This window comes from Desmodus rotundus, chromosome 3, assembly GCF_022682495.2.
Source record: "Desmodus rotundus isolate HL8 chromosome 3, HLdesRot8A.1, whole genome shotgun sequence".
In the NCBI taxonomy this organism is placed as follows: Eukaryota; Metazoa; Chordata; class Mammalia; order Chiroptera; family Phyllostomidae; genus Desmodus; species Desmodus rotundus.
In genome coordinates this window covers 31,596,938-31,614,631 of record NC_071389.1, presented here as the reverse complement: position 1 = coordinate 31,614,631, position 17,694 = coordinate 31,596,938, and the positions used below count along the sequence as shown (strand labels likewise).

The following is a 17,694-nucleotide window of genomic DNA, read 5'->3' as shown; positions in this document are numbered from 1 at the left end:
GGAAGCTCAGCTAGAGGAGAAGGCCCCTCCATCCTTCCCCTGGTCCCTCCGTTCAGCCCTCCTGTCACACTTCCTCATGAAAACAAACACCGCTGTCGCTTGATATTCGGCTGCTGCTCCTGGCAGCTAGATTAGCATTTGAAAGTTTCCCTTGCATTAATTTCAGACAGAACATAAATATGGGCTTGGGATCCCTCTTCCAGGAGGAAAAAAACTGGAAACCCAGCGGACTCACAGGAGAGAAAACATGTGTGCTGGCCGAGGGGAGCCCGTGTTACTTTGGAGCTTTTGTGGGAACATCTGGTCCTCCCCTCTCCCCTCCACCTGGCCCCCAGCACTGCCTTGAAATTACCCTGTTAATTGGCGGGTTGTTCTTGCTGAGCACTCACACACTTTCCCTTCAATCTGGTGAACCTTGGAAGGTACACATGTTTCTGACAATTTCCTGCCCCCAAAACATGAACTCAGGACCCCTTGCAGCCACCAGTACCTCAGAGTGGGTATGCAAGGATGTGCGATGAGTGAGGACATCTCTTCACCTTTCACCAGCTGTGTGACCTAGGCAAATCCCATCCCCTCACTGGGCTCCAGTTCCCTCATAACCTGGGGGACCTCGAAGGCTGCTGTGAGAATGAAATGAAAGAATGTTGGAAAAGCCTCATGATCCAGGAGGCTCACTAAGCAGGAATTTGTGTTCAGGTCATCAGGTGATGAAATCGTAGAGGTGGGAGGACCTCTGGACCATATGGGTAAACTGAGGCACAGAGCAGTCAAAGAAGCTACCCGAGGTCACACAGCCAAGGGGCTGTCGAACCAGGTTTTCTGTCCTAACCCCAGGATAGGATTCTTCTCTCTGCCCCACCCTACCTTTCCATGTCGGAGGCTCAATTAGGGCTGTTGGGCTGTAACCGCCTGTGCTCTGTTCACTGAGCCCTGTGCCCTGGCACAGGCCTGGTTGGGCCCAGAAGAGCCCTTTTCTCTGCACTCATGTGGTCGGGCTGTGCTCGCTCAGAGCAGGGCACCTTCCCTGTTTGTATATGAATGCCCTTTAAGTGGCACTGTGGCTTACAGGTCAGGGGAGGCAACACCATACCAGCCCCACCATTCTCAAGACCTATGATCTTGCTCCTTGCATCTCTGTCTAAATCCTGCCCATCCTGGGAGTCCCGGCTACATGGGCCCCTCCTCCAGGAAGCTATCCCTGATGTCCTCAGTGGATTAGTCTCACCTCCACCATGCCCCTTGTTTCCATTTTGGAATTCTCTTTCCCCTCTCTCCTTTTTGACCCTTTCTCTCCTTTTCTCTGTCTTTGTCTCTGTATCTCACCGCCCCATCCTTGTCTCTTTCTGTCCCTTTCTCTCTTTGTCTAGGTGTCTCTCCTTTTCCTTCTCTCCCTACCACTGTCTCTGTGTCTCTGTATGTCTCCTATTCCCTGTGTCTGGGCCCCTCTCTCCTCCTCTCCACTGTCTTTCTCCTCTCTGTTCCCTTGTGTCCTGAGCTCTCTGTCTCCCTGTGATATCTCCCTCTTCTTTCTACCTCTCTGTGTATCTCCCTGGCTCTGCCTCTGTGTCTCTGTGTGCCCCACCCCCCACTGTCTTCCCTCTCTTTCCTCCTCTCCTCATCCACGTGGCCTCAGCAGATGAAATGGAACGTGCCTTCCTGCAGAGAGCTGGCCAGAGCACAGCTGTCAGTGCTGGAAGGAGCTGCTGAGCGGTGGCCAGGAGACCCCGGGAGCCTGGGCAAGCCACACAGGCTAAACCCCAACACCGGGGGCCCCTTTGGAAACTTTCCACACCTTTCTGCAGGTTCCAGGATGGGTGTGGCGCTGGTTTCAGGATTTCTGATCTTGGAGGCAAGCCTAGGCCCTGTCTGCCAGCCCCTGGGGACAACATGCGCTGGGCCCTGACTCAGAGTCAGGTCTAAGAGCCAAGCTCTCGGGATTGGTGGAATCTGCATGAGCAACACCAAAGGGCTGGCCGGGGCTACAAGGGGAAGGGATCATGAGCTCAGGTCTCCTGGGGGTTGAATGAGATCATGGAAAGGATATGGAGTAGCAGGTTTTGTCACTCATTCATTCAACTATCATGAAGCCACCATTGGGGGGCCAAACTTGGACTCAGCCCTGGGTCAGAGATGAATCAGGCATGTCCCCTGTCTTTGAAAAGCTCACAGTGTCCCATCAAACGACTTGTTGGGAACATGCTCTGACAGAGGCAGCTCTGGGGTATGGGAAGGTCATTCTAGATGCAAGGAGGAAGGTGATTTCAGCAAAGGTGACAGTGACCTGGGCCAGAGTCAAGCATGGATAGGAGGTAGAATCAGGGGCATTCTGATGACTGAGTGGATGAGGATGAGGAGAAAGAACAGAAAGTCAAGACAGGGCCCATCTGGCTTGGAGAGCAGAGCTTAGTTGAGACACATTGCAGGAAGGGAGGCTGAGTTGGATGTTGCAGGCTCTGGGGGGTGTTAGGTACAGATGTCCAACAGGACATTGAACAAATGGTCTGAGCTGGGGCTGTGGTTCCAGAGTGGTCAGCATTGTGTCGTAACTGAAACCATATGGTAGATATTTGCCCATAGACTGAGGAGAATGAGAAGAAAAGAGGACCATGGACAGGATTCATAGGGGTCCCCACATTTATTGGACAGGAGAGAGAGGACCCCACCAAGAGGACAGACAGGGAGCAGAGAGAGGAGGATGATCCAGGACAGGATGGTGTCTTGTGGTCCTGTGAAACCAAGCCCCACAGAGGGTGATGGGAACATGGGCTCAGGAGTGAATGGCTTGCATGGTACAGTCCCAGGGCATGGCCTCATGGGAAGGTTGCCTACTGGAACCATGCAGGGAGCTGCCTCATGCCAGGGAGAGACAGGAGGGACACCGTTCTCCCTGTCCTGGAGGGAAGGAGGTGAAGGTGAGTGTGGCTTAGAGAAGGAGGGATGGCAATTTGAAATAATCTTTCCTGATTGCCTCCAACTTCTTAAAGTATCTAGAGTCTTCTGTTTGGGGTCTTAAGCTGCACAATAGGGACCTTAAACCACTGAGGTGGAGGGGATGGACACAGTGCTGACCAGACATGGAAATGTTGCTGGGAAATGCTCAGGATCCGGCTAAGACCTGGCCCCTCCATATACCCACTTTGCCAGCCCCAGGGATGCCCATTTGGGAGCAGCCACAAGGCCTTCTGTAAATATTCACTGCTGCTCCTGTGCAGCCCGAGGCGGGCTGTTGTCCCTGGCGACTCTTGAAATCCTCCAGGCGGACCACTGCTGGGCCTAGAAGCCCTCATCTTTAAACAGGTCTCCATGGAGGCAGGGAAGGCATTGGTTTTGCTGCCAGGAGTGGATTCCAAGAGCTGCTGGCAAGGAGTTCCTGCATCTTGTGCACTGGAGGCTGCCACGCCCAGGCCCCTTCCAGCCCAGTCATGCTCAGGGACAAGCAAGAATGGGAATGACTCTGTGGCTTCAGCTGGGGGCCAGCTTAGCCCATCAGTTGGGAGGACAGGCTGGGCTTTTCCAAAGGACATTCACTCCTCTTGCTTCATTAGGGCTTTATAGCTTCCTGAGCTGTGGGCTGAAGGGAGGCATGCCTCTGTGACACAGAGGAAAACAGGCTGGGGACAGAGAAGCCACTTACTCAGGATTAAATAGTGGAGACTCACAGCCTGGGCTAGAATCTGGGTCTTCTGTCCTCAACAGCACTGGGTAGGGCCAGGGCCTAGAAGGGCCTGTCATACCCACGTTGTCTGTGTGTCTTCTGCAGCTGGCTTCCCAGAAGTACCTCACTTATCTCCTCGTCTGTGCACCAGCTGCTCCCCCCACCTGGAATACCCTCCCTTTGGTGCCACCCTACTCCCCTCATCACCTAGCTAGCAATACCTCCCCAGGAAGTCTCCCCTGATCCCAGGTTGGAGTAGATGCCTCCTATGTGCTTTCTTCAGCATAGTATTAGCGCCTAGATAAGAAAAGCCTGGTTCTCAAGACTACGAGTGCCTGGAACAGGCCCCTACCTCTTCATCACTGTCTAGCACTAGGTGTGCACTCACTCCGGGTCTATCAAATGGGTAGGTGGAGAAAGAGAAGGAGAGAGGGAGAGAAGGAGGGAGGGAGAACACACTTTCATAAAGGTCTCTGGAGTCAAACAAAACCTGCTCCATGGAATTTGAGAGCTAGGGAAGCCCACAGACATCATGAAGCCCACTCCCTTGTATGCAGAGAGAAATAGGGCTTTCCAGCATCATGGGTTTGCCCAAGGTCTCACAGTGGGTCCAGAACTAGAACCTGCCTCCCGTTCCCAGCCCAGTGATCTTATGCAGTGATCCAGAGGGGGGTTTTAGGGACTGTGCCAGGCTGGCCAGAGAGACTGCTGGGTGGGGGACTTGAGGGGAGTGGTGAAACCAGCTGTGGGGTGGAGGGCTGGCTGGTGAAGGGCTATGAGCTTCACCCTCTGCTCCAGCCACTGTGCAGCACCCCCAGCCTAGCTTCCTCTGTGCAGGAGCCTCTCCATTCCCCCACAGCCTATCTACTCTCTGTGCTCAGACCCCCCTGGGGCTGTCAACATGCTGACCCTCTGCTTCCCACCTGTCACCACCCGTCACAGGCAATTACAGTAACGGTGCAGGGATTTCCCCCAGGTTCTGGGATGAATGGTGAGCAGGATGAGCTGCCCATGGGAGTGGGCCACAGGGCAGGCCCATGGGTGGGGAGGGCACCAGGGGCCACTGCCACTCTGCCCATGTTGTCCAGGTGGGGAGGCTGAGGCCCAGGGAGCAGGAGAGGCTCGACAGGGTGCTGGCTCCCAGGAGCTGCTGTCTCCACAGTCCCTTGGCCTCCCGAGGATCCTTTCTAACCTTCCTAACTGGGAGCCCTCCCTGTGCTCTCAGACCTCAGTCCTGCATCCCGCTGAAGAAGGGTGATTCCTGATCTCATCTGGGTCTGTGGGTTATATGACCTACACTTATATCCTCAGTGCAGAGCACAGAGCAAGTGCATCACATATGTGCCCCCCACTCCCGGAGTGCTGAAGGCTGTCCAGACTTGGACAGTAGGCGGCTGGGGTCAGCTTTCTGGTGTGAGGCTGTCCCCAGCTGCTGGGGTCCTGGCATATGACTGAGTCCACTTTGTCTCTTGTGTTCCAGGTCACTTCCTGGGGAACAATACAGTCATTGACGTCCTTCGGCAGGCAGGGCTGGAGGTGGAACACACGCCTGCAGGGCAGACCATCCACAGGTGAGCAGCAGGAGTCTGTGGGGTGGGGCTGGCTGACCTGCCACTGCCAGTCCATGGGCCACGCCTGACCATGGGTCGCATGGCTGGGCTGCATCTTACCTTCCTGCTCAGGCCTGGGGCGAGAGTTATGAAGAAGCCTCTGGTGAGATGGGACCTTGTAGGGACCAGCTTTGATCTGGCACCCAAGAGAGGAGAAGCTGGGCTGCAGGTGGGGAGACTGGGAAGGAGGCTGAAGCACAGCCGTGGCAGGAGGTAAGGGTGGTGGGCTTGGCAGTGTGGTGGGAATGGGAGGAGAGTAAAGTTTTGAGAGATGTTCAGGATTTAGACACTGGTGATCGGCTGGGGTAAGAGGACCCTGTAGGACACCGTAGTTCTCCGGGGAGGCTGCCTAGAGAATTTAGCCCTGAACTGAGGTGGGACCATGGCCAGCCTGAGCAATGGCCTGTGTCCCCACCCCACTGACCTCGAGTCCTCACCTTCCTCTGACCTTCCCCATTGCTGCTGCTTGGCTGTGTCCACCTGCCTCAACTCCCCTGCTAGAACACCCAACCACACTCAAAGGGCCATCCTCTCTTCCTGGGGAGTTCCCCCACCCCAGGAGCTGCCTGAAGGCAAGGGTCAGCTGGGTCCATGTGTGTCCCATGGTGCCAGCACCAGGCTGCAGAGGTGTCTGCTGGGCAGCTGCAGGGATCAATCAGGGTCCTCAGAATCAGGCGTCCCATGCAGCCCTTGCTCCATCCAACCCTTACAGAAGAACCATCCTCACCAGCCCACAAGGGCAACCATAGTGCAATTTGGGCCCCTATCCCTGATGTTACAAGACCCAGAGTCTGAAAGAAGTTTGAATGATCATAGTTAATATTTGTTAATATCTCACTGGTGCCCAGTTCTGAGTGCTGTTAACTCAATGAATCCTAGTGACAGTCATGTGCGGTAGGAACTGTAAGTATCCTTACCTTAAAATTGAGGAGCCTGAGGCCCAGAGAGGTAAAGTCACCTGCAGAAGGATACACAGCTGGTGTACATGGCAGTCTAGGGCCTCCCTGAGCTCATAACCCTGTGCCCCTCTGGGGGTCAGGGTGGGCCCAAGGGTGGGAGTGCTCAGAAATGGCCGAGGCCTGCTCTACACTCTGCAGAGATGAGGCCTGGGCTACCCAGGGCGCTGAGCCTCTGGTCTCCTTGCGCAAAGTCCTTGTTCCCCTGTCTCCAGGGCTCTTCCAGAGGAACTTACAAACTTTCTCATGCTGGACTCCTTCTTATCTTCTGAACCAACCTGACAAGACCGCTCTTCCTGAACATTTAGTGCAATACAAATCAGATGGTACTAGCCCTGGGCAGGCCTGTGTTTGAGGAGTAAGGGACAAGGTGGCCTCGGGGACAAAGCAGTCCTCAAGCTCCCCACACAGCACAAGGACCTTCACCTTGTGAAGCTCATTGTATCTGTCCTGGTCAGGGTAGGGGCGGGGGTGGGAGAGGAGGCAGACTGGAGAGGCTGCCTCGGCTCCTGTTCATCTAGGGCCTGGGCATTTGAGATGGGTCCCCTCACTCCTCTCCCCCCATCCAGACCCTGCTCTGAGGGCTCTCAGCCTGAGTCTCCGAGTGCAGGCTGAAATCCTGCGGGTGGGTGAAGGAGCAGGGATGCCGAGGAGGCCCCAACAATAAAAGACATCATCGGCCACAGGTGCTTCCTGGATCCATCTTTTTGTCTGCCTGTTTTGAATTAACTCCCCAGCATCTGCGGCATCTCCTAGACCCTGGGAATCTGGAGTTGCCATGGGGGCTGGGGATATATAGGCTGAGCTGATGGCCTTCTCTCCTTCAAGGAGAGAGAGGCCCCTCACACATCATGTACACGGGAATACAGTGGGGAGACAGGCTGCTTGCTGCCTTGGGCGCCACCTTACCTTTGCGATTCCCGAAATCATGGCCAGCCTTCCCCCAGGGATAGATGGCCCCAAAAGGAATTCCACTTGGGCGTCAGAGAGCAGAGAATAAAAGGGAGAGGAGCAGAGGGTGTTTCCAGGCTAAGGAGTGTCTGTGTATGCCTCTGTATGGAATGTGAATCACACGCACACACCTGATGGACACTTTAGTGCCTGCTACAGCCAGGCCCATTTGCATGCTGGCCAGCGTTACAGACAGGCTTGTTATGTGCCAGACATCTCATCCATCCTTATGAAGTAAGTAGCACTGCTACTCCCGTTTTACAACTGACCGCTGCTTGAGACAATGTGTCGCCTGCCCTTAGTCACACAGCCTGTGAGTGGAAGAGTAGGGATGTGCACCTATGTCTACCGACCTCCAGCTGGGGCTCTAGTCTGCTTAACACCATCCTGCCTCCCAGAGGGGTGCTCAGTAAATGAGTGTTAAAAGCATGAATGGATGGTTGGCTGAATGACATAAGCAACAATGATAATATTTAATTAATAATATTAATTAGAACAATGTTTCAGTGACTTTCTATTTGCCAGGCACTGTTCTAAGTGCTTTTCCTGTGTCCACCTACATAATCCTGATGATTCCCTTCTGGGATACCGGCTGTAGATCCCCATTTTCTGGACCAGGAGACAGACACAGCAAAGTTAGGTAACTCACCCAAAGTCCCTCAGCCAGAGCTTGTTGAATGAATGAGACCCAGAGCCAGGGCCCCGCCCATGGCTCAGTCGGTCACCTCAGATTAGTCTGAACTCCAATGTCACCCACAGCTGTGCCTCAGTGACCAGATCACGCTTGCTGCCCAGCACCACACCCCCCACTCTCTCTGCCATCTCTGTTTTGTCCCCCCGGTGGTCACCACCACCTGACATCCTGATGTCTCAATCTCCATTTTCTGCTCCACAGTGGGAGCTCTAGGAGGGCAGGACTTTGTTTGGGTTACTGCTTCTGCCCAATTCCTAGTAATGGTACAAGGTAGATGCTCGATATTTATTGAGTCAATCAGGGAAAGAAGGAGTCGAAGTTCTGTCTGTCAGCACCAGACTATGGTTTTCATGGGTTAGCCTTGAAGGCCCAGCAGGAGCACCCTGGCACCTTCTCTTGCCATGACAATTTCCCACTGAATTGTATCCCCTGTCACATGTGAATGACATGCTGCAACATGTTGCCCTTTCCAGCCCTGCCGCCAAGAGCCCTGCGCCTCCATCTGAGGGGACCTCAGCGAGCCCAGCCCCAGTGACACCAGCTGCTGTTGTGCCCACAGCGCCCTCCGTGACCCCCACCACCCCACCTGAGGAGGAGGACCCGGCCCTGTCCCCACACCTCCTGCTCCCCGACAGCCTCAGCCAGCTGGAGGAGTTTGGGCGGCAGAAGAAGTGGCACAAGAGGCAGAATAAACACCAGCGGCCACGGCAGTTCAATGACCTCTGGGTCCGCATCGAGGACAGGTGAGCTGGGGAGGGGCAGGTCTGCTGGGAGCTGGGCACCTCTCCCAGGCAGCCGCCCTCAGGCCCCCCAGGGCCAGGCAAGCTCTGTTATCTGCAAGCCCTGCTCTGAGGAAGTGTGGCAGGCAAGTGGCCCATGGAACCTCAGGGCTGGCTTGTCCTCCTGTTGATCTTTCAGGGTTCACAGAGCACACTGGCATCTGATTCTTCTTTTTTATTCTCAAAATGAGAGCAAGTATAATCCCCTCCTTTTTCAAATGAGAGAATAGAAGCTTCCTTCAGGTGCAATGGATGCAAGTCTGCTTTGCCCTTAAGTTCCTGGGACGTACCTGGTGTGCAAAGCAGGCTCCATTTGAGCCAGGAAAAAAAAAAAAAAACAGGCTGGTTATATCAAAAGGCTGTGAGGTCCCTGTGCCTGAAGTCTGAGTGGCTGACACCCTGGCAGGGAGGCTGAAGAGGGGTGTCCTGTGCAAGAGAGAGGTGACAGAGGACACCTGGCGCCCTAATGCTGTGGGCTTGGTCTCAACAAGGGATGGGGAATCGGTGAGAAACCTTGTTGACAATTGGCAGGTGCAGAAACCGCCCTACTGTATCAATACCCCCCTGTCCTCTGCCCACGCGCCCCTCCTGCCACCCTGCACCACCCCGTCAGCCTGCCTGTCACCAAAGCTCCTGCGGTACCCAGGATGCTATCTTCCAACCTCTGCCTGCAGGCTCAGTATGGAGCAGTTTCCTTAGGTTCCACTTTTGGACAAGAATCTTCATATTTAGTGAATAGCATCACCAGAGCACCAGGATGGCTCAGGCAGTGGCCATCAGGGAAAGGCAGAGACCTTCTCACTGCGGGAGCCCAGCTCTGGATGTCATGCCCAGCGGTGGGCCCTCAGAGACGCAGAGCCTCTGTCTGGACCCTACAGATCACCGTCCAGGGTTTCCTCGGCATCCTCAGAAAAAATCACCCCGGGCGCTTGTTAAACAAGTTCCCAGGCCCCACCGCAGAGCTCCTGAATCAGCACCTGCAGGGGCCTGGGGAGCTGTGTGTTGAATGCACACTGGAGATTCTTCTGAGCAGCTTTAGAACATGCAGACCCAGCTCTGCATTTACAGATGTTGAACCAAGGCCCGGGACAGGGAGCTTGTCTGGAGTCACACAGAAATCAGGAGCTGCCGCCTGCTCTGTTCAGGCATGATCCTTCTGCAGCCAGGTCTCTGAGTCATCGACAAAAGGTTGACACAGTCCAGTCCACTCTCTTCAAATGCAGGGTGCACACGATCTTAAAGAGACTTCCAGTAAATAAGAGTCGAGTCCATTGCTCCTTTGGCTGTGGGTTGGCTTATGGCGCCTGACTTGGGCTCCTGGGTAATGTACTGCTGCTGAGCCCTCGCCAGAGGCACTACTGCAGCAGTGTTGGCTGCAACACGGTCACGTGCCCAGCATGGGCCACCCCCTTCAAACCTGGAGCGAAGGCAGAGTTACTGAGCGGCTTCCTTCAGCCCTGGGGAGGGCCGCAGGCTGCTGGGGAGGCAGTGGCAGCCCATAAAGTGCTTCAATCATGCAGGTAATGCAGTCTTGATCAACCTCCCTGGTGACCTGGAGACCTGGCCAGTGGCAGGTCCAGCCCACAGGGTGACAGGAGACTGGGCTGTCAGCTCCAGCAACAGACCCCTAGCACCTAACCATGTCTGAAAGGTAAATTCAGGCAAATGACTCCCAAACTGTTTCCTTTTCACAACACGTAGCTCTGAAACACAGAGTCTGGTTTTAAAAGAAGAAAACAGCTTTTCTTTGGCAAGAGGGAGTCCCTCTCAGTCCCAGCAGGTAAATTATGATTGGATAACCTTCTCCCATCTGGTTGGGTTGGAGAAGGAAGTTTCTGCCAACAGGCGGCCTATTTGTTGAAAGTATCCCCACTGCTTCTTAGCTTCTTAGGGAAGCAGGCCCTGGGCTCCGTGAGAGGCCTGGGTGCAGGGCACAGCTCATGTCATCCCCGGGTCTCATGCCATCCTCTTCAGGTTCCCAAGTTTCCAATCCTCCAAGAGGGGACAGAGGAGAGCTCCCTGGAGAGACCTGGAAGCCCATTTGTTGCCCAGCTAACCAAACTCTTTTCCTTGGAGCTTTCATTCCATTCAGGGTTTTCTCATTTTCTTCCCCTAAATCCCACTGGAACCATCCCCTCCCCTCTATCCCCTCCCCTCCAACCCTTCTCCTCCATCCCCTCCCCTCCACCTCTTCCCTTCCATCCCCTCCCCTCCACCCTTTCCCCTCCATCCCCTTCTCTCCATTCCTCTCCTAAGCTCATCTTCCATCCAGTTGAAATTTTGCAGCAGAGACCTAACAGGTTGCCCGGCCCTAGCACATCACTGCTCATCAGCTTCAGATCTTTGTAGCTCCCACCACCACCAGGTTAATTTCCTGCAGCTCTGCCCAGATGCATTGCTTGTTGCCTTCTTTCCTGCCTTACCCCCTGCCCTTCCCCCCAAAGGGTACTGAGGGCCCTTTCCTAGCCAGGCTTTGGGCTCCCTCTCAGCAGGTCACGCCCAGTCCCCCTCCCTACCTTTGTATTTGTCTCTGTCTGCTGGGGTGGGTGCCAGTAGACATTTGTTGAGTTTTTCTGTGCCAAGCACTTATATCCACCATATGCCTTATCAGGAGTCCTTGTTTGACAAACAAGGAAACTGAGGCTCAGCAAGGCCAGGTAACTTGCCAAAGACCACACAGCAACTCAGGCGTGGAGTCAGAACCCACACTCAGGTCTGTCTCATGCTAAGGGTCACAGTTGTGCAACCGCCAGGCAAATGCCCCTGCCACCCTCACCTGGCAAGCATCTCCAACATCCTCCCCGGCTGAGGTCTCCCTTCCTGCCAAAGCTCCCCCTACTCTCCCCTCCCCGCCCTCCTGCAGCAGCCTGCGGGGTTCCTGTCCTGGCACAGCTGCACAGACTGCAATTCCTCACCTGTGTTTCAGGTCAGGAGCCCCGGGGGTGGGGGGCATATCTGGCTCGGACTTCGGTGGGTCACTGCAGGAGAGAAGGAAGGAGAGAGTGGGGTGGGGGCTGCAAGCGCCTGGGCGGGACACCACCTGGAGCAGGCTGGCCTCCCCTCGCCCCTCATTACCCGAGATGTAAACACACGGGAGGAAGTTTAGAGAAGCAGCAGCCCGTGGCAGGATGATTTATGGGGACCCATGGAAAGGGCCGAGCCTATGTCCGCAGATGGCTGCACAGTGGAGCAGAAGACTGCATGTCTGAGAGCCAGGAGGGGGCAGCAGGGCAGGGACCACTCCCATGCTGGCTGGCCTTTTGCAGGGCACCGCCCCTGTCAGGTCAGACCTGTGGCAATCCTCAGTTTCTCTTTGTGTGCAGCTGGGGCCTTGACGGGTCTTCTAAGGACACACCAGCTGTGTTGTTCTCCGAGTCCACAAGGTGTGTGTGTTTGGGGGAGGGGTGGATAAACAAGGGAGCAGAGTGCAGGGCCACCAGGACTGGAAGGACAGTCACAGTGGGGCAGGTGCAGGGAGGAGCTTGGCATGGCCTGATGCGAGGCACAGAGGGGAACATTAGTATGCGATGGATGCAGTGGCCTTGTGGGGGCCACTATACAGGCACAGGGGGACATACATCTGCAAAGGGTCATTGCCTTCTGGGCCTCAGTTTCCCCTGAAGTTTGAACAGAAGACCAGAGCCCCTCAGAGTTCCAGCCTGTAGGCTCTAGGGTGGGCTCTGCACCCCTCCTGCCAGCCATCCCTTCCTGCCCTCAAGTTCTTCAGCTTCGGTTTCTCCTAGCACAGCCATGTCCTCTCCCTGGTCCAGGGTGGGCAGCGTCTCTGCAGGTGGTCAGGACCCCATCTGATTAGAGGTAGAACATGCACCCATGAGAAATGGGAAGCAGGATCCCTCAGTGAATAAAAGCACCGAACAAATTCAGGCAGAACAGGATTCAAAACCCTGCCCCCTCGTACTTGCTTTGAGGCTTAGAGGGTAGATGAGATGGTGCTTGCACAGTGGCAAGCCGGCATCAGACCACTGACACTCAGTCACAGTTGTCCCCAGTGTTGGTGGGCAGACCGAGCCTTTGACTCTCAGATGGTCTAAGATGCACACCCCCTCCCCACACACACAGCAGAAGCTGCTCACGGGCCTGCAGCTCAGCTTAGGCGCACAGCCTTAAATGACCACTAGGCAGGCACTACAAAATACGCCCCCCACCCCACTGAATGGGAGAGCATCAGCCACCTCCTGGATGCCCAGGTCTATATTAAGTGCTGGTGGGGACCAGAGTAGGAAGAGTCTCAGGTCATAGCTGAGCAGAGACAACACCCCATTATGTCACAGCTAAAAGAACCCTGAAGCCACAGTCCATCTGCCTGTGCCTGCGAAGGCATTTAGTCGGTGCAGGCTGGGGGTCGGGGCCTGGGGGTCAGAAGTGATGCTGGAGGCTGAGGGGAGGGTGAGGAACTTCCAACAGAGGAAAACCACGTGGCCACAGGCCAGGAGGCTGCCGTGGGTCTTCGATACCTGGACACTGAGCTGCAGGCAAACCCACCGCTTTGTTGTTTTTTAATTTTTCAATTACGGTTGACACTCAACATTATTTCATGCTCGTTTCAGGTATACAGCATAGCAGTTAGACAATTATATGACTTACGAAGTGACCCCTTGATATTTCCCGTACCCACCTGGCATTATACATAGCTCTAACAATGGCATTGACTGTGTTCCCCATGCTGTACGTCACATCCCCGTGACTGTTCTGTAACCACCCGTTTGTACTTCTCAATCCCTTCACCTTTTTCACCCAGCCCCCCACCCACCTCCCACCGGCAGCCCTCAGTGTGTTCTCTGTGTCTGTGAGTCTGTTTCTGTTTGGTTTGTTTACTCTGCTCTTTAGTTTCCACATGCGAGTGAGATCATGTGGTGTTCGTCTTCCTCTGTCTGACATATTCCACTCAGCATAATACCCTCTAGGTCCGTCCGTGTTGTTGTAGATGGTAAGATTTTACTCTTTTTATGGCCAAGTAGTATTCCACTGTATATATGTACCACCTCTTCCCTATCCACTTGGGCTGCTTCCCTATCTTGGCCGTTGTAAATAATGCTGCACTGAACATAGGGGTGCTCATATCTTTTAGAATTGGTGTTTTGGAGTTTTTCAGATATATACCCAGAATTGGAATTGCTGGGCCATAAGGTAGTTCTATTTTTAATTTATTGAGGAACCTCCGTACTGTTTACATAGTGCTGCCCCAGTCTGCGTGTCCACCAATAGTGCACGAGGGCTCCCTTTTCCCCACATCCTCACCAGCACTTGGTGTTTGTGGATTTAGTGATGACGGCCCTTCTGACAGGTGTGAGGTGGTATCTCCTTGTGGTTTTAATTTGCATCTTGGTGGTGCAGATTAGTGACTTTGAGCACGTTTTCATGCTTCTGTTTGGAGAAGTGTCTATTGAGGTCCTCTGCCCAATTTTTTAATTGGATTGTTTGTTTGTTTGTTCTTTGGCATCAAGTTGTATGAGTTCCTTGTAAATTTGGGATATTTAACGCTTACCAGACGTACCGCTGGTGAAGACAGTCTCCCATTCAGTGGGTTGTCTTTTCATTTTGTTAATGGTTTCATTCAGTATGAAAAACTTTTTAGTTTGATGTAGTCCCATTTGTTTATTCTTTTGTTCCCCTTGTCCTAGAAGATATATCAGAAAAAAATACATTACTAAGAGAAATATCAGAGAGTTTACTGCCTATGTTTTCTTCTAGAAGTTTTATTGTCACTTTAGATCTTTGCCTGCATCTGGCGTGCTTGGCCCAGAGAGGCAGAGGCCCAGCCTGGAACCGCGGTGAGGTCTCGCATGGAGAACCCCACCCCCAGGCAGCAGGGCCACCTGTTGCCCCAGCCCTGCTGTCCCAGGCTGCATCTCCCCTTTGTCTCCTCAGAGCCCATGCAGAGGACACCCAGGGCACAGCCCAGCAGCCCCTTGTGTTGGCAGGAAAGCCATCGCTCCGAGACTCCCAGAACCCACCCCATGTGGCTCTTGGAGACCCTGTCGTGCCAAGATTGGCCCCCTGCTCCAGGAACCCCTATGGAGGGGCCTCAGAGGACAGACATGTGACACTGTCTCCAGCACCAGCACTGCTTTTCTGTGCTTTATACTTAGGGCTTCTGCCTAAGACCTCACTTCTGGCTTCTGCTGCTAGAAAACATTTTAAAGTCCATGGGTCATTCCTGCTCCTTCTCTGTACACATGGGGAAACTGAGGCCGAAAGGACAGGACTTGCCCAAAGTCACACAGCAAGCAGGAACAGAGAGCAGGCTAGAATGGGGCCCTGCCTTCCTCTCAGGCAGAGGGGTCCTTCCCCACTCAAGAGGCCCTGTCAGCTCAGAGCAGACTGGGACCCTTGGTGCCAGCCGTCTGTGGAGCCTGGGAACACTCAGAGTGTTTGGTTTGGCTTTAAGGCCACTTTGCCATGAGACAGTTTTCCCAGCATGGGTTGGGGTAGGGGAGGCGTGGGGGGATCTGGACTGGGGGACTAAGCTTTGCAAGCGGGGGAGGTGGGACATTTGGAGGGGCTTTCTGCCCCCGCCAGCCACCTTCCCCCATTTCCCTGGGACTCCTTCCAAGCAATAAACCCCACTCAGTCTCCAAGGGAGTAGTGGGGGGTTGCATCTTTGGTTTTCAAAGTGTAAAAGCATTGCCTTCGGTGCCTTGTGAGACACAGTTTCTACAACTCCCACTTGTTCTTCCTCCTGATGGCCTGTGGGGCTGGCTGTGGCCATCCTGGGTCCCCACTCTGGGTACTCCAAGTGGCACCCTGGGGCCTTCTGCGGCCAGCCCTCCTAGCCTTCCTGCCGCTCAGGCTGAAAGGATGGGGCCGCAGTTGGGAGGAACTTTCAGAGACTCCTGTGTTCTGTGCAGGGTGGGGGGTCTTCTTACTAGAAAAGAAAGAGAGGGAAGGGGCTGAGGCAGTGACACTGCTGGGTGTGAGTTTTCGAGGTCTCAGCAGGAAGCAGCACGCTTAACCCCTGGGCCCCACATCACACACTTGCTCATCCGCGCAGTGGGGTCAGCACCCAGGCCCCGTCAAGCTGGGGAACAGACTGCCCAGGACACCTCTGGGTCCTAACCTCCTTCAGGCTCAGTTTTCTCATTTTGGAAATAGGAAGGATAATAGATGGCACGTGCCTACCATCAAGCACAGTGTCTGCCAGCACGTAAGAAATGCTCTGCAAATGGAGGACGTCATTAGTGGGGGAGACACGTGCAAACATGTTAATGATGATGATGCAAATAGCCAACACAGTGGAGCACCATGTGCCTGGCATCACTCAGACCTCGTGGGCCCTGATAGGTGCCCGTGACATATTGTGAGAATGTACAAGTTTCTATGGGAACTGGAACTCTTCCAGCTGGCACTGGGGGATGGAGGACAGAGGCCTGTAGGAAAGGGGACACTGAGTCCACATTCAGAGGGGAGTAGGAAACTGGCCACAGGACAGTAGGTGTGACTGGAGAGGGTTGGTGTGTGCTGGGAGAGCAAGGAAAGGTGAGGTCAGCTGACACCAGACCTTGACAGCTCTCCGGTGGCCTGCAGCATGGGATGGGAGGCACAACAGGCCAGATTTCGTCCATTGTCAGGGGCACTCAAAGCCACCTGCTCCTTCCCTGCTCCAAACACACACTGTGTCCAGAACATGTTCCCTCTGTCCTGTGTGCGTGACAAGAGTTTGCTCCCTCCTCTCCTGATAGGTCCTCTGGGAATTTCAAAAAACAGAGGAGCTCAGCCTCTACCTCATGCAAGGACTCAGCAGGATCCTGTGGTTGGAGTGTGGCCAGTAGCAGAGTAGAGAGGGAGGGACCAGGCAAGGAGTGAGCACTTTGCTTTGTCCAAGTGTCTGGACTCCACTCCCAGAGCAGAGGTCACAGCCCATGTAGAGACAGAGCTGCTCTGGGTGACCCCAGTCTCTCTTACCCACCCACCCCCAGGCCGAGGCTGAACCAGCTTGTGTAAGAGGCACCCACCCACATGGTGGAGGGGCTGGGCTGTGGCAGTGATGATGATGGATCTCATCCAAGTGGTTTTGGCTAATTGTCGGGACCTTGTAACCAGCACATGCAAACTCAGGCCGGGCAGGGTTGAGGGACTCCCAGAAGCCCCAGGGACTGAGCAGCCTGTCTGGGAGGGAGGGTAAGCCCTAGAAAGCAGAGCAGTGTCTCATATGGTGGAGGCTACACACAATGCAGACACCAGAGAGGGGCAAGCTTCCTACCCACCCAGCACCTACTGTGTACTCCCTTCCCTGTGTCCTGGAGTAAGTTACTTAACCCCTTTGTGCCTCAGTCTCTTCATAAGTAAAATGGGATAACAGTTGTACCTGCTTTGTGGCATTGTCGTGAAGAATAGAGGTTACTGTAAGCTAAGTGCTTCCTGCAGAGGTTACTTCCTGCAGTGCTTCCCGCAGAGCTGGCGCAGACTCCACTCTGTAGGTACCTCCCTGTCCCTCTGGCAGCACCCTCAGCCGTGTGCAAGCTAGACTTGCTGCCTTCACAGATGACTGCAGAGTCACCTCTTCAGGGAGGCCTTCCAGGCCGCACACTGGATTCAGGCTCCACTGTGTGCCCTCTGCCCCCGGGTTTCCCCTCCCATCCTGACCCTCTGCTGTCCTGGGGCTTGTTGGATCCTCCGCCCACATGTCCACCTGCCTCCCTCTCTCCAGGGCTCCACAGGGAGAGTGTGCGCATCGCTTCTAGGTCCCAGCCCTTTCATCTATCCCACAGCCTTCTCCCCCTGTGGCCTTTGTTAAGTCTCTGTCTTGTCCCTTCCCTCCTCCAGACCTTGTCCCTCTCTTTGTTCATAACTTCCTATCTCTCTTTCTAGGGCTTCAGCTGGTGATGTGGTCCTGCACCCTGTCCTACCCTGCCCTTCCCAGTGGTGCCAAGTGCTGGCCTCAGCCTGACAATTCCTTCTGTACTGATCTCCTTTTCTTTCTGTCTCGCTCTGTCCCTATGCCACTCCTTCCTCTCTTTCACATATGCTTTCCTGAGCCAGCGTCCTTACCCATGACCTCCAACACTTCATTCTGTTTTTATAAGTT

General features: G+C 54.5%; 1 protein-coding gene across 1 annotated transcript in view; it reads left to right on the top strand.

The window, feature by feature from the left end:
* The window catches only part of TRABD2B (TraB domain containing 2B), a 208,644-nt gene that overhangs the window by 184,744 nt on the left and 6,206 nt on the right, over window positions 1–17,694 (top strand). Inside the window, exons 5-6 of the mRNA XM_053920716.2 lie at window positions 5,139–5,229; window positions 8,343–8,612. Coding sequence (XP_053776691.1) covers window positions 5,139–5,229; window positions 8,343–8,612 — 361 coding nt within the window. The remainder of the gene's footprint in view (window positions 1–5,138; window positions 5,230–8,342; window positions 8,613–17,694) is intronic.